This window comes from Erythrolamprus reginae, chromosome 4, assembly GCF_031021105.1.
Source record: "Erythrolamprus reginae isolate rEryReg1 chromosome 4, rEryReg1.hap1, whole genome shotgun sequence".
Lineage (NCBI taxonomy): Eukaryota > Metazoa > Chordata > Lepidosauria > Squamata > Dipsadidae > Erythrolamprus > Erythrolamprus reginae.
This window is the reverse complement of record NC_091953.1, coordinates 69,636,874-69,653,373: the sequence shown is the minus strand read 5'-3', so window position 1 is coordinate 69,653,373 and position 16,500 is coordinate 69,636,874. Positions and strand designations below refer to the sequence as shown.

Here is a 16,500-nt window from a genome sequence, read left to right as displayed (position 1 = left end):
CGCTTAGCAGTAGTGACTGCAAAAGAGATCTTGGAGTCTTGGTGGATAATCAACTAAACATGAGCCAGCAATGTGCAGCAGCAGCCAAAAAAGCCAACACTATCCTAAGCTGCATCAACAGGGGGATACACTCCAAGACCAGGGAAGTATTAATACCACTCTACTACGCCCTGGTCAGACCACATCTGGAGTACTGCATCCAATTCTGGTCACCACACTTCAAAAGAGACATTAAAACTCTGGAGAAGGTGCAGAAAAGAGAAACCAAAATGATTAGTGGACTTTAAACCAAGACTTACGAAGACAGATTGCGGGAACTGGGCATGGATAGCCTAGAGAAAAGAAGGGCCAGAGGGGACATGATAGCTGTATATAGGTATATGAGGGGTTGCCACAGAGAGGAGGGGGCCACTCTATTCTCCAGAGCACCAGAGGGCCGGACGAGGAACAACGGCTGGAAGCTGACCAAGGAGAGATTCAACCTAGAAGTAAGGAAGAACTTCCTGACGGTCAGAGCGATCAACCAGTGGAACAGCCTGCCTGCGGAGGTTGTGAACTCCCCAACTCTGGACACTTTCAAGAGGCGATTGGACTGCCATTTGGCTGGGGTGCTTTAGGATTCCTGCTCAGGCAGGGGGTTGGACTTGATGACCTGCATGGTCCCTTTCAACTCTAACAATAAATAAATTGCACTATATCAAAAAAGACTGGCTGCTACGGAAGACACTGCAACCAGGGAATAAAAATGTAAAGTATCCAGCACTTGTAGACAGCAACAAGATTTTACTACCTCCAACAAACATCAAGTTGAGATTAATGAAAAACTTCGTGAAGGCAATGGACAGGAATAAAGCAGACTGATGAGTAAATTTCCATCGCTTAGTGCTGCAGAAATAAATGAAGGAATTTTTGTTGGCCCACAGATCCAAAGGCTTAGTGCTACAAAAATAAATGAAGGAATTTTTGTTGGCCCACAGATTATTAACAATGATGTGTTTCTTTGTTGCATGGCAAGGAAAAGACATGGATAGGATTCATGTTAGTGACATAAAATTTTCTTGGAAACAATAAACTACAAGGAAGTGGTTGAAAAACTCATCCAGGCCTACACAAATCTTGGTTGTAAAATGTCCTTAAAATTCATTTTTTACACTGTCATCTGAATTTCCCCCCCATCAAATTGTGGAGCAGTGAATGACAAGCATGGGGAGCACTTTCATCAAGATATTTGTCAAGCCACTGCAGAAGTTGGTGATAAATTAATGGCTTGCCACATTATCTATAGAAGACCTGATATTTCTGGGAACTTGGGAGGGGTGAATGTTAGGAGGGAACAGATGCAGCTACAAAACATTATTTCAAGTGGTTCAAGGACATGCCTGTCCACCAGGGTGAAAGTGAAGAAAAGACTGGCCACACTGGCCCAATCTGAATGGAAAACATGATAAGTTTGGGGTAGGGGACAAGGGATGTGAATGTTCAACTGAGAAATTCAGATCCAAGTTTCCCTGTATACATGCCAGCATGGCTCTGGAAATAAATTGGAACTCCGAGGAATGCTGTGACTCAGATTTTGATTTAGTTTGGATGTTATCTGGAAACTTGACAATGTTGTAACTATGGGAAAAAGATATCAAGATAAATGGAGCCCATCAATGCTTGCAGACTACTGTTGGACAATTGTAAGAAACAATCCTTTATTTCAATACCAAAAAAAAGGCAGAAGCAAAAGGAACACAAACTGAAGACAAGGTTAATGAGAAATTTAAATTTTTGAACATTTTAAACTTGTTAACTAATTTAGTTTTTCTTGATAAACATATAAAATATATTATTTCATGTATTCATTGTTGTGAATATAATTTGTTTAATTTTAATAAAAATATACAGGTTTATATATACGTATTAAGTTTTGGTGCATTATTTGCCTATTACCTGTAGTTGAAAAATATAAAATGTCTGTTGCATGAAAACTAGAGCAAACTAACAAATTTCATTATTATATTTTATATATTATTATTATATATTCATTATTGGATTTTAGCATAACCACTCTGTCTATATTCCTATATAATTTAGTTTATAATTTCAGTTATATTTTAATATTGATTATATTAATTAATACTAATTTTAGAATAATTTTTTAGAGTAAATTGGGTTTTTTTTTAAAAAAATTGATGGATAATTGGGGCGGGTGTGATAATATGTATGAAATGAGTTATTGCTATGGGTGGGGTGGGTGGGATTTTGGTATGGATGAAATGAATGGAAATGGTATGAATGATTTAATTGGCCTACCTGACACTGGAGAGGCGGGAGGGTGGGGGCACCGATCTCTGGGGTGGCAGAGGGTCAGAATATTGTTGCTGGGGAGAGGCAGATATGGCGGGAGTCACGGAGCTAGCCATTCCAGGGGAATGAGAGATCGCTGTTTAATAATGATCCCTTGTTCCGGCTCCGATCTCTCAAACCAAGGCCCTGGTGATGAGTGTAATTCTGGCCCTGGGCTCAGGATGCTGCTACTCAATGCCAGGTTGGTGGTAAATAAAGCTCTCCTCATCCGAGATTTGATTCTGAATGAGGAGGCCAACCTGGCATGTGTGACTGAAACCTGGCTGGGCGCGGAGGGAGGAGTTCCTCTCTCTGAAATTTGCCCAGCCGGGTTTCAGATATGGCACCAGCCTCGACCCCAGGGAAGGGGGGGAGGAGTGGCTATTATAGCCAGGGAGAGCTTTTGCCTGCGTAGACTTGTTGCTCCAGAGATTGCGGGTTGTCAGTCCCTCCTGGTGAAGTTGGACTTAGGGGTTCAGGTGGGCTTGTTACTCACATACCTGCCTCCCAGCTGCGTCTCAACAGCCCTGCCTGTGCTGCTCAAGGAGGTAGCCGGGCTGGTGGTGGGGTTCCCCAGACTTATTGTCTTGGGGGACTTTAACCTACCGTCACTCGGTGAAACCTCTAGGCTAGTGCAGGAGTTCATGACCACCAAGACAGCCATGGACCTGACCCAAGTAGTACAGGGTCTGACTCACGAGGGGGGGCACGCACCCGACATGGTATTCCTCTCTGAGCAACTGAGCAATGGTCTGAGACTAAGGGGCATAGAAGTGTTGAATTGTCATGGTCAGACCATTTTCTATTGCGGCTTTACTTCCTGGCTCCAATCCTTCCCCGCAGGGAGGCAGAACTGACTAGGAAGGCGCTTTGGGTTATTCCAGATGCACTTGTCCACAGTTCGGCAGAGTCTCTTGCTGAGGCCCAGAACAAGGCTGCAGGGGAGGCTCTTGACCAGATTGCGCCATTGCAACCTCTCTATGGCACTAGACCCTGTAGAGATCCATGGCTCAACGAGGAGCTCTGGGAGTTGAAATGCCAGAAGAGACTTCTAGAGAAGCGATGGAGGAAGAGTAAGTCCGAATCCGATTGAACATTTGTAAGAGCTCATACTAAGACTTACAAAGTGGCGCTCAAGGTGGCAAGATATGTGTATCATGCTGCCTTGATTGCATCAGCAGAACCCTGCCCTGCCGCTCGGTTTAGGGTGACCCGCTCCCTCCTTAACCAGGGGGCAGTTGGGGAGACCTTACAGAACAGTGCCGAGGATTTTAACACATTTTTCGCTGATAAAATCGCTCGGATCCGGACGGACCTCGACTCCAATTGGATAACAGAGTCAACTGACAATGGGTCAGTCGAGGGGACTGTACTTGTCCATCTGTCTGGGAAGAGTTTGATCTGGTGACACCTGATGAAGTGGACAAGGCCATTGGAGCTGTGAGTTCCGCCACCTGTTTACTGGATCCGTGTCCCTTCTGGCTGGTCTCAGCTAGCAGGGAGGTGACATGGAGCTGGGTCCAAGAGATTGTCAACGCTTCTTTGAGGAGGGGTCCTTTCCTGATCCCTACAAGGAAGCACTTGTGTGCCCCCTCCTCAAGAAGCCTTCCCTGGACCCAGCCATTCTTAACAACTATCGGCCAGGCTCCCACCTTGCCTTTATGGGGAAGGTTGTTGAGAAGGTGGTGGCGCTCCAGCGGTCGTTGGAAGAAGCCGATTATCTAGACCCTTAGTAGTCAGGATTCAGGCTCGGCTACAGCACGGAAACTGCTTTGGCTGCGTTGATGGATGATCTCTGGCGGGCCCGGGACAGGGGTTTATCTTCTGTCCTGGTGCTTCTCGACCTCTCACCAGCTTTCGATACCATTGACCATGGTATCCTCCTGCGCCGGCTGGAGGGGTTGGGAGTGGGAGGCACTGTTCCTCAGTGGTTCTCCTCCTACCTCTCCGGTCAGTTACAGTCGAAGTTGGTGGGGGGTCAGAGGTCGACCTCTAGGCTTCTCCCTTGTGGGGTGCCTCAGAGGTTGGTCCTATCCCCCCTGCTATTAATATCTACATGAAATCGCTGGCGCGATCATCTAAGGGCATGGGATGAGGTATCATCAGTACGCGGATGATACCCAGTTGTACATCTTCACCCCATGTCCAGTCAACGAAGCAGTGGATGTGATGTGCCAGTGCCTGGAGGCTGTTGGGGTCTGGATGGGTGTCAACAGATTCAAACTCAACCCTGATAAGACGGAGTGGCTGTGGGTGTTGCCTCTCAGGGACAATTCCATCTTTCCGTCCATCACCCGGGGGGGGGGGGAAATCATTGACCCCCTCAGAGAGGGTCCACAACTTGGGTGTCCTCCTTGATCCACAGCTCACATTAGAGAAACATCTTTCAGCTGTGGCGAGGGGGGCATTTACCCAGGTTCGCCTGGTGCACCAGTTGCGGCCCTATTTGGACCGGGAGTCACTGCTCACAGTCACTCATGCCCTCATCACCTCGAGACTCGACTACTGTAATGCTCTCTACATGGGGCTACCTTTGAAAAGTGTTCGGAAACTTCAGATCGTGCAGAATGCAGCTGCAAGAGCAATCATGGGCTTCCCTAAATATGCCCATGTTACACCAACACTCCACAGTCTGCATTGGTTGCCGATCAGTTTCCTGTCACAATTCAAAGTGTTGGTTATGACCTATAAAGCCCTTCATGGCATTGGACCAGAATATCTTCGGGACCACCTTCTGCTGCACGAATCCCAAAGACCGGTTAGGTCCCACAGAGTTGGCCTTCTCTGGGTCCCGTCGATTAAACAATGTCATCTGGCGGGACCCAGGGGAAGAGCCTTCTCTGTGTCAGCCCCGCCCCTCTAGGACCAACTCCCCCCCCCCCCGAGATCAAAATTGCCCCCACCCTCCTTGCCTTTTGTAAGCTCTTTAAAACCCATTTCTGTCATCAGGCATGGGGGAATTGAGATATTCCTTCCCCCCAGGCCTATGCAATTTGTGCATGGTATGTCTGTGCGTATGTTTGGTTTTTAATAAGGGTTTTTAGCTATTTTAAATATTAGATTTGTCATACGCTGTTTTATTATTGTTGTTAGCTGCCCCGAGTCTACGGAGAGGGGCGGCATGCAAATAAATAAAATAAATAAATAAATAAATAAATATTTGAATTCAGTGTATGAAATTCATTAAGAAATGGCACATTTCATTTCTGAAACTAAAAAAATAAATAAAAAATTTGTAGAATTGTAATATGTTTCTTCTCATTTGATAGGGTTTTGAACCAGATCCTACAGTAATAAAAATCGCTGAAGAATATTCTATAAAGGTATGAGCATTACATGTTAAAATGTGATTTCTTGTCTACTATGTTAACTTAGCATACCTCTTTTCCTTTATTTGATCAGTATGGCACCAAATTGCTTCTGACAACTAACCCACTGGAAGCTGCCAAGAGAGCCAATGTTCTAATTACAGACACATGGATAAGTATGGGGCAAGAAGAAGAGAAACAAAAGAGGCTAAAGGCTTTCCAAGGTTACCAAATAACAATGGAGGTAAAATGTGTTTTTCTTTCATTCTGTGGTTTATTGATTCTTAAAAAACACCTTCAAAAATAATGCTAAGGATTTGCTAACTTATTTGGGAAAAATTAAAGGAGATATTTATTTTGATAAACTTTTAGTTTTATGAAAGAATGAAAAGCTCCTATTAAGGGGAAGAAGACACTAAAAATTAATCAAATCTTTAAAATTGCCCTTTGGGAAATGTTGTTGTCCAATTTAAATCCAATCTTATATTTGTCAGTATGTAATAATTAAATATTAGACCGTGTATGTTGTGGCCAGTAAATTATATATTTGTTGCACCTATAACGTTTAGATTTATATGAGTTAGAACTTGCACAGATTAGAAACTAAATTCGACTAAAGACAGAATCTTTTTTTAAAAAAGTAAAATTTCTTTAAATACAGTGGAACCTTAAGATACGAACTTAATTGGTGCCGGGGGGAGGTTCGTAAGACGAAAGGTTCGTAAGACGAAACCTTGTTTCCCATAGGAAACAATGTAAAGTCAATTAATCCGTGCAACCAAAAAAAACAACCGCAAAAAAAAACGCTGCCGCCCGGCTGTCACCTTTTAAAACAGCCTGGGGGCTTCTCAGCGACCTCCCCAACGCCGGGTTCGGCATTGGGGAGGTCGCCGAGAAGCCCCCAGGCTGTTTTAAAAGGTGACAGCCGGGCTGGGGGGGTTGCTGGGAACATCGGCGCGGGAGGCAGGAGATGATCGGGCGACCGGAGCAGCAACACCGCCGCCGTCGCCGCCACGTCTGGCTCGGCTTCCCTGGCTGCTTGGCCGGGGGGGGGGCTCGGGCGAAAGGGGCTGCAGATGCAGAGATTTGCCTCCCACCCCTCGCCCGTGCCGCCGGCGCATCATCTTCCCTCCCAGATAAAAAAGGCCGGCTTTCGGGGAGCAAGGGGCGTGCTCGGCTCTGCGTCTCCAGCCCCTTTCGGCCAAGCCTCCCTGGCCAAACAGCCAGGGAATCCGGGCCGGGCGTGGCGGTGAGGGGCTGGAGACGCAGAGCCGAGCACGCCCCTTCCTCCCCGAAAGCTGGCCTTTTTGTCTGGGAGGGAAGATGACGCGCCGGCAGCACGGGCGAGGGGTGGGAGGCAAATCTGCGTCTCCAGCCACTTTCGGCCGAGCCCCCCCGGCCAAGCAGCCAGGGAAGCCGAGCCGGGCGTGGAACATCGGCGCGGGAGGCAGCTCGGCCGAAAGGGGCTGGAGACGCAGAGCCGAGCACGCCCCTTGCTCCCCGAAAGCCGGCCTTTTTGTCTGGGAGGGAAGATGACGCGCCGGCGGCACGGGCGAGGGGTGGGAGGCAAATCTGCGTCTCCAGCCCCTTTCCTCCGAGCCCCGCCGGCCAAGCAGCCAGGGAAGCCGAGCTGGGCGTGGCTGGGAACATCGGCTGGAGACGCAGAGATTTGCCTCCCACCCCTCGCCCGTGCCGCCGGCGCGTCATCTTCCCTCCCAGACAAAAAGGCCGGCTTTCGGGGAGGAAGGGGTATGCTTGGCTCTGCGTCTCCAGCCCCTTTCGGCCAAGCCTCCCTGGCCAAACAGCCAGGGAATCCGGGCCGGGCGTGGCGGTGAGGGGCTGGAGACGCAGAGCCGAGCACGCCCCTTCCTCCCCGAAAGCTGGCCTTTTTGTCTGGGAGGGAAGATGACGCGCCGGCGGCACGGGCGAGGGGTGGGAGGCAAATCTGCGTCTCCAGCCCCTTTCCTCCGAGCCCCGCCGGCCAAGCAGCCAGGGAAGCCGAGCTGGGCGTGGCAGGGAACATCGGCTGGAGACGCAGAGATTTGCCTCCCACCCCTCGCCCGTGCCGCCGGCGCGTCATCTTCCCTCCCAGACAAAAAGGCCGGCTTTCGGGGAGGAAGGGGCGTGCTCGGCTCTGCGTCTCCAGCCCCTTTCAGCTGAGCCTCCCTGGCCAAACAGCCAGGGAATCCGGGCCGGGCGTGGCGGTGACGGCGGCAGTGTTGCTGCTCCGGTTGCCCGATTGTCTCCTGCCTCCCGCGCCGATGTTCCACGCCCGGCTCGGCTTCCCTGGCTGCTTGGCCGGGGGGGCTCGGCCGAAAGGGGTTGGAGACGCAGAGCCAAGCACGCCCCCTCATCCCCGAAGGCCGGCCTTTTTGTCTGGGAGGGAAGATGACGCGCCGGCGGCACGGGCGAGGGGTGGGAGGCAAATCTCTGCGTCTCCAGCCCCTTTTGCCCGAGCCCCCCCGGCCAAGCAGCCAGGGAAGCCGAGCCGGGTGTGGCGTGGAACATCGGCGCGGGAGGCAGGAGACGATCGGGGGACCGGAGCACAGCCAAGCATGCCCCCTCATCCCCGAAGGCCGGCCTTTTTGTCTGGGAGGGAAGATGATGCGCTGGCGGCACAGGGGCGAGGGGCGGGAGGCAAAGCTCTGCGGCTCCAGCCCCTTTCAGCCGAGCCTCCACGGCCAAGCAGACAGGGAAGCCGAGCCGGGCGTGGCGGCGACGGCGGCGGCGCTGCTACTCCGGTCACCCGGTCCTCTCCTGCCTCCCGCACCAATGTTCCCCGCTGCGTCAGGCGCTGCCAGCCCCGAGTCAGACACACCCTCGCCGCCACCACCACCGCACCCAATCGCTGCCCGCCCCGTCTTGCTGGAGGTCTAGCCGGAGTCTGAGCCGGGCCCGCTCGGCCGCGTCTCCTCGCCCGCCCAGGATGCTGACCTGCTGCCTCGCCCCGCGCCCGTCGCCGCCCCGATCCTGCGCCTCCTCCTTCCCCCCCAGCCAAAAATACAAAGGCAGTCTGCCGCCGCCCACGGGGCAATGGGAAGCTGAAGCCGCCGGCGGTTTCAGCCTCCCTTTGCTGAGCGCTGCTTCGCCCTTGCCTGTCATCTTGGCTCAAGCGGAGACCGTCTTTGTGTTTTTGGCTGGGGGGAGGGAGTCAGGAAGGTCTTCCTGCTCCCCCCCAGCAAAAAACACAAAGACGGTCTGCCGCCGCCTGCTTGAGCCAGGATGACAGGCAGGGCGAAGCAGCGTGGAGCAAAGGGAGGCTGAAAACGCGTTGTCTTGGGAGAAGTACTGGTGGGAGACGACAGCTGGGCAGCGGGACTTCTCAGAGGCCTCCGGAACCCGAACTTCCGGGTTCAGTGTTCGGGAGGTCGCCGAGAAGCCCCGCCACCCGGCTGTCACCTTTTAAAACAGCCGGGGGGTTTGCCGTTCGTAAGACGAAAAATGTTCGTAAGAAGAGGCAAAATTTTTCTGAACCCCGGGTTCGTATCTCGGGTTGTTCATAAGACGAGGGGTTCGTATCTTGAGGTACCACTGTACTTGATATCCTGTATCTATATCATATGGATGTGGAAAAAAATAAAATATATCTGTTCTTCACAATATGGAGTAATTTTCCATCTCCCTTAGTAGAATGCAATGGATTATTAAATACAGTGATACCTCATCTTACGAACTTAATTGGTTCTGGGACGAGGTTTGTAAGGTGAAAAGTTTGTAAGACGAAACAATGTTTCCCATAGGAATCAATGGAAAAGCGATTAATGTGTGCAAGCCCAAAACTCACCCCTTTTGCCAGCCGAAGAGCCCGTTTTTGCGCTGCTGGGATTCCCGAGGCTCCCCTCCATGGGAAACCCCACCTCCGTACTTCCATGTTTTTGTGATGCTGCAGGGGAATCCCAGCAGCGCAAAAAAGGTGCTTCACTGGCAACAGAAGTTCAGAGGTGGGGTTTCCCAGCAAGGGGAGCCTCAGCGAAATTGCAGCATCGCAAAAACGTGGAAGTCCTCGAAACCCCACCTCCGGACTTCCATGTTTTTGTGATGCTGTGATTTCGTTGAGGCTCCCCTCGCTGGGAAACCCCACCTCTGGACTTCCATTGCCAGTGAAGCGCCCGTTTTTGCGCTGCTGGGATTCCCCTGCAGCATCGCAAAAACACGGAAGTCCGGAGGTGGTGTTTCCCATGGAGGGGAGCCTCAGGGGAATCCCAGCAGTGCAAAAACGGGCACTTCGCTGACAACAGAAGTCCAGGGGCGGGGCATCCCAGTAGCAGCGGCTTGCGTTTGTAAGGTGAAAATAGTTTGGAAGAAGAGGCAAAAAAATCTTAAACCCCAGGTTTGCATCTCGAAAGGTTTGTATGACGAGGGTTTTGTAAGTCGAGGTATCACTGTACATGGAATGCATGTGAATAGAGAAATAGATTCCACTATAAAAAGGTGGCGGTGATAGGAGGAACCTACAGTACATTAGTTATAAATGCATCAAGATCCTAATATAAAGTATTGGCAATTTTCTGATCTGAAAATTAAATTAGTATTATGTGAAACATGAGGTAAATTTATATTTCATATATAAAGCTAAAGCTCATTCTACTTCTTTCTATGAACTCTCATATTAATGACATTTTAAAAAGGAGCACAAACATGTGCTGTTTATTGAACATTATTTGTATATTTTGGATTGCTTGTACCAAGCTGAATGATATTTTCTTATTAACAGAAGTGCAGCATGTGTTTATTTCTCTAACTTTTGATATTTATTTGTAAAAGATTCTGATTAAACCAGTAGTGGGTTCTAAAACCCATTGCTACCAGTTTGGGTGCATGCTTTTCTCTATCCACCTTTTCTATCCCATGTATGATTTTATACACTTCGATCAAGTCACCCCTTAAATGCTGTCTTTCAAGACTGAAGAGACCAAGGCGTTGCAACCTGGCATCATAAGGGAGGAGCTCCATATCCTTTATCATTCTTGTTGCCCTTTTTTGCACCTTTTCCAGTTCCAATTATATACTTCTTGAGATGCGGTGACCAGAACTGTACACAGTACTCCAAGTGTGGTCGCACCATCGATTTGTACAGAGGCAATACAACACTTACTGACTTATTTTTGATTCCCCTCCTAATCATGCCAAGCAGCCACATGGCTACAAAGGTTGCCCAGCCATCTTCCCCTCTTCCTGCTAGCCGGTACCTCCTGACATTTGTTCAGAGCTTCTCCAGGTGGCACATGGTACTGCTGAGGTAGGAGGGAATGGAGGGTGCTGTTCCCCACTTTCCCCACCATGCCTGCAATTTTTATCAGGAGGGGCTGGCCAGTAGGGAGAGAGGGAGACAGTCTGGGAATTTTTGTAGCCAACGGTTGCAAAGTTTTCCAGGTCAGCTTCTTTGTCCCTGCTGGCTAGCATCTTGATAAAAGTTGTAGGCATGACCCACTCCCACATAGCCATGATGAAAATTAATGTTTTGTTAGAAGCAGGCAGACTCTCAGCTGGCAAAACATATTTTTTGTGTAGCTAGGTGGGGAGGCATAGCAGGGAGCAGCTTGCCTGGGTGGCAGCTGCAACAACCATGGGAAGAGAAACCCTTCTCACCTCTGTTGTAATGCATCAGAGGTTAGAAAGGTTTTTTCTCCCATAGATGGTTGCAGAGACTTGGGGCAAATTTTGGGTAGGTGAAGCTCATCGGTCAGCTCCACTGCCTCCAGGTGGGAGAAGAGGGGGAGGAAATTTACTCCCCCAAAAAGTTTGGCAGGGTTCCAGAGAAGCGGTGTGGTGTGCCCACTGCCCAGTCCATCACATGTTGCCCAATGTTCATGCAGAAGAGGTCCGGCGAAGGAAACCCAAGAGAAGCAACAACATCCCAAGTACAGTGTTCCCTCGATTTTCGCGGGGGTTACGTTCCAAGACCTCCCGCGAAAGTCGAATTTCCACAAAGTAGCGGTGCGGAAGTAAAAACACCATCTGAACACGCGCACCCTTTTTCCAAGGGCTTGAAGTTGGAGGCGGGGAGCGACGAAAGTGTGGAGGCTGGTAAAGATTGTTTTTAATGTCGTCCACCCACCCAGCGCCTCTGGCCTCCTCGCCGCTACCCCCCGCCTGCCCGATTCGCCCCTCTCACCGGCTTTCTTGGGGCATGAGTCCTCCTGCAGCAGCGCTGGCGGCTACGGCTTCTCAGCCTCCTCATTTGGCCGCTAGCCGCTCTGAGTGCTTTGAGAATGCCCGCCCCACCCCTCTCGTAGTCCCTTGGCTGAGAGCGCTTTCGTCCCAGCTGTCAGCGAGGGGGGCTGCAGGAGGCGGGACAGGCGTTCTCACAGAGAGCAACAGACAGAGCGAGATGGAAAGGAGAGAGGGAGAGAGAGAGGGAGAAAGAGAGAGAAAGAGCAAGAGGGGGGAGAGTGGAAGGTATATATATAGAGAGAAATGATAGAAAAAAGGGGAGGAAAACAGAGAAATGAGAAAATGATTGAAGCAGAGAATGACAGGAAAGAGAGAGAGAAGTGACTCTTGATTGAAAGCATACAGTATGGTAAAAGCACTTAAATAATGACAGAATAAAAACCCCCAGCCCTCACCTGTGTTTGAAAATGGTTCAAGAGTTCACACACAAACACACACACACACACACAGGTGTGGGGGGAATTTACATACAGGTACAATATTCATTCATTCACTCATTCATTCATTCTTCTATGTCACTCAGTCCCAACACTTTTAACCCATAAATTACCATTTCCCATCCCCTTAATTACCATTTCCCCTTCCCATTACTGTACAGTACTCTACTGTACCTCTACCTGTACCTGTACTCACCATTGAATAAGACACTTAGTCATCCTGATAGTTATAAATGATAATTATTTATTAACATTTTTGGGTTTTTTTTTTAATTTGCAAAAAATATTAGCATAACTAGGATAACTAGGGATCTTCTTCTATCACCATTTCATCGGGCACTTCTACAATGGATGCTGAAGGTGATGGTGTGACAGACCTCTTGGTTTTCGTGACAAACATAGTTATGGGCAGTTGTTGCCGCAGTTTCTTTTTCTGGGCTAACATGGCTCTGTATGGTGCAGTGATGTTGTCAAGGGAGGCCTTAAAGTGTATAGAGCGAGTCATGTTGGGATCCCAAAGTTCCACAATCTGTTGGAGATGTGCAGCAGCTCTGTGCACTTCTGCAAGCCGCTCAAGCGTTAGGCCAACATCTTCTTCTTCCTCAGCTTGTTCAGCTTCCTCTTCTTCCTCTTTTTCACTTGCTGACCTGGTCAGCTCCTCCAGATCTTTGTCTGTCAGCGGTAGGCCATGCTCATCAAGCAAACCATTGACTTCATCTGGTGTCATGTCAATGAAGCCTTCTCCACCCAGTGCCTGTGCCAGCTTCACAGATTTCTGGACTGCAGCATGTTGAATTTCTTCGGGAGCAAATCCCTTGTAATCATGTACCACTTCTGGCCACAATTTCTTCCAGCAGGCATTCATTGTCTATGACTTCATATCCATTAAGGCATTCTGAATGTTCTTCAGACACAATGCGATCGTGTACTGACGCCAGTAGCCTTTCAATGTGAAGTTTTCATCAGCGTCCATTGCTTCCATGAGGCTTCCAAGGGAATTGCGCGTGTACAGTGCCTTAAATGCGCGGATAACACCTTGATCCATTGGCTGGATAAGTGATGTGGTGTTTGGTGGCAAGAATTCGACTTGTACCCCAACATGTTCATGTGCCAGGTCATCATGGCCTCCAGCATTGTCCATTAGGAGAAGCACTTTGAAATTGAGTCCTTTGCCAGCCAAATAATCCTTCACCTGTGGGATGAAGCACTGATGAAACCAGTCCCGCGTGAGGGCTTTTGTAATCCATGCTTTAGGATTATGCATCCAGTACACTGCCAATGCATTCTTATTTCTGTTCTTGAGGGCTCTTGGATTTTGTGACTTATAAATTAGCCCTGGCTTCATCATGAAGCCTGCTGCATTTCCACACATGATCAAAGTTACCCGATCTTTCTGGACCTTAAAACCAGGGGCTTTGGCTTCATCTTGCATCAAGAAAGTCCGTGAAGGCATCCTCTTCCAGAACAGGCCTGTTTCGTCCATGTTGAACACCTGTTCTGGAAGGTAGGCCCCTTCTTCAATTAGGTCTTTAAATGTGCCATGGACATACTGCTCGGCTTCACGTGTATCTGCTGAGGCAGCTTCTCCGTGCAATGACACACTCCTCAGGCCATAGCGCCATTGAAATTTATCGAACCACCCTTTACTTGCTGTGAATGTGGATGGGGCCGAAGAAGCAGTGGATGTTGATGGCTGGGGGTCTTCTGAGTCATCAGCACCTTCATCAGCATCTTCTTTTCCCTCATCTGCATCGCCTCCTTCTGTGTTTGCAAGACAGGTGTAGAGTTGCTGTGCCTTTGTCCGTATGGTATTGGTATCCAAAGCAATGCTCTTTTTACGGCAGTCTTGTACCCACACGGACAAAGCAGCTTCCATTTTCATAAGGCGTTTGTTTCTAGGCGTCACCATCCTTTTTGTTGCCTTGTTGAATGTTATCATAGAAGTTTGCCTTATCTTCTTTTCGTCTTTCCAAATGTATCGCACACTCGATTCGTTGATCCCATAATGCTGACCAACATCTGCATAAGAGAGTCCCTCTTTTAGCATGTCCAAAAGTTCAATTTTCTCCTTAATTGTCAGCATCTTCCTGCTCTTTTTAGTGTCGCCGCCTCCGCTCCGCGTGCAACGTTTAGGAGCCATCTTCCAACAAGTTGTAACAAGTTGTAAAAGTTCCAAAGCACGCTGGGATAACACCACTGACTGGCCGAGATTTCTGTCCATCAACATTGTCGGGCGAAATTTTTGCAATGACAACGCTGATTGGCTGAGATTTCGGTGCATCAGCAATGACGGGCGAAATTTTTGCGATGACAATGCTGATTGGCCGAGATTTCGGCCCATCAGCGTTGTCGGGCAAACTTTTTGCGATGACAAAGCTGATTGGCCGAGATTTCGGCCAATCAGCAATGGCAGACGTAAGTTTGGTGATGACGTATGACATCATCAGGCGGGAAAAACCGTGGTATAGAAAAAAACCCACGGAGTATTTTTAAATTAATATTTTTTGAAAAACCGTGGTATAGCTGTTTCGCGAAGTTTGAACCCGCGAAAATCGAGGGGACACTGTATCCCATTTGCCTCATCTACATGGCTCTGCTTTTTTCAAAGAAAAGAAAAGGGGGAGGAGAGGGGAGAAAGTATCTCTCTCTCTCTTTTGATGAGCCCTGCCAAGTCGCTCACTCACTTGGCAGTGCCAGTTTTTGGAAAATAAAGTGGAGACAGGCATCCGTGGGATTGGAACTGTCTAGGCTTTTGCACATGCCTAGCTCGATTTGGGGCAGGGAGGTGGGGGGAAAAGTCCCACGTGGTTTGGTTGTTTCCTCCCATTTTTTCAGCATTTAAAGGTGTTTGGAAGCTGAGTGATGATTACTACTGTGTTGTGGGGCCAAGTGCCTCATTGGTGGCTTCTCTTTAAAAATACATTTGGACATTGGTGATCTTGAACCAGCATTGAATCCTCCTGTTCCCAGTCAGTGTTTTCCTAAAGGTTCTGGGGAGGGGGTGATAGAGAGCAGTCCAGCAACTTTGTAGGGTGCTTTGAATCCTCCCATCCCCAGCCAGTGCCTTTTAATGTCTGTGAGGAGGGGGAGTGGGGAGAAAAGGGGCAGTTCGGCAACCTTCGTGGGAGGGAAAAAAGGAAAGGAGGGGAGGGAAGGGAAGGAAATGAATGACAGATAATAAGAATGACCAATAATAGTGATGTAATAATAGCTGTGAGTTTATGTCATCTGCTTTGCCATGGCAGTGTTAGTTAATAGTAATACTCTCAGATTTCCTTAGTTAATTTATTCATGGATGAAATCCTCATTTTTCAAAAAAGAGGTTAAACGGTGCACATATGGCTTTGTTTTTTGCCAGTGCATTGTATTTAGTGTAGGCACCATTTTAGGTGAATTGATTCCATTGTGGGAAAGGAAAGGAGAAAGAAAGAAAAAAAGAAAAGAAAAGAAAGAAGAAAGGAAAGAAGGAAAGGAAAGGAAAGAAGGAAAGGGAGTGGAAGGGAGGAGAGAGAAGGAAAGGAAAGGAGGAGAAAAGGAAAGGAATGGAACAGGGAAAGGAAAAGGAAGCTAAAGGACAGGAAGAGGAGGGGGGGGAGAGGAAAGGAATAGGGGAAAAGAAAGGAAAAGAAAATGAAAAGGGGAGGGGGAGGGACTACAGCTACAGCTCTGGAATATGGGATTGACTTTCCCACCAACATCAGCAAGTCACTGTCAGTCTGCCTATCTCCGTTTTCCTTCACTCAGATTGTCCAAGCTTTTTGAGAGAAGAAACACAAAAGAGATTTCCAGGGTGTGTGCCTAGAGCAGGCACTTTCTCTCAGGCTTCCCACCTGGAGGCCTTACAGGAGCAGAGATGTAGGCCTGAAAGGCGGCTGAGCTTCCCCCACCTCCAGTGGTCCGCAGGATGTAAAATTATGGATTTGATGGTCCCTGAGGTCCAAACGGTTGGAGACCCCTTGTCTATCACACTTCTGGCTAAAGTGTGTGAGTGGTCCATGAAAATGCATCTATAGCATATAGATAATAAAGGTGGGGTGGGGGGGAAAGGTGAACAACATTTTTACAGATCTATAGATACCTTGAAGCCGAGTGTGACAAGGAATTGCTGGGAGGGGAGGAACCAGGAAAGCCACCCCTTGACATGAGTGACATTGAGTTGGCCACCCCTACCTGGTCACATGACTGGCAAGCCACCCCACCTGGCCACATGACTGGCAAGCCATACCCATAAAATAAGCCACACCCACAGA

The 16,500-nt window shown here is 48.9% G+C and overlaps 1 protein-coding gene across 2 annotated transcripts in view; it reads left to right on the top strand.

The window, feature by feature from the left end:
- Positions 1-16,500, top strand: part of OTC (ornithine transcarbamylase) — a 67,725-nt gene that overhangs the window by 29,035 nt on the left and 22,190 nt on the right. For both annotated transcript variants that reach the window (XM_070750572.1, XM_070750574.1), the window contains 2 exons: positions 5,601-5,654; positions 5,734-5,883. In XM_070750572.1, the coding sequence (XP_070606673.1) occupies positions 5,601-5,654; positions 5,734-5,883 (204 nt within the window). The remainder of the gene's footprint in view (positions 1-5,600; positions 5,655-5,733; positions 5,884-16,500) is intronic.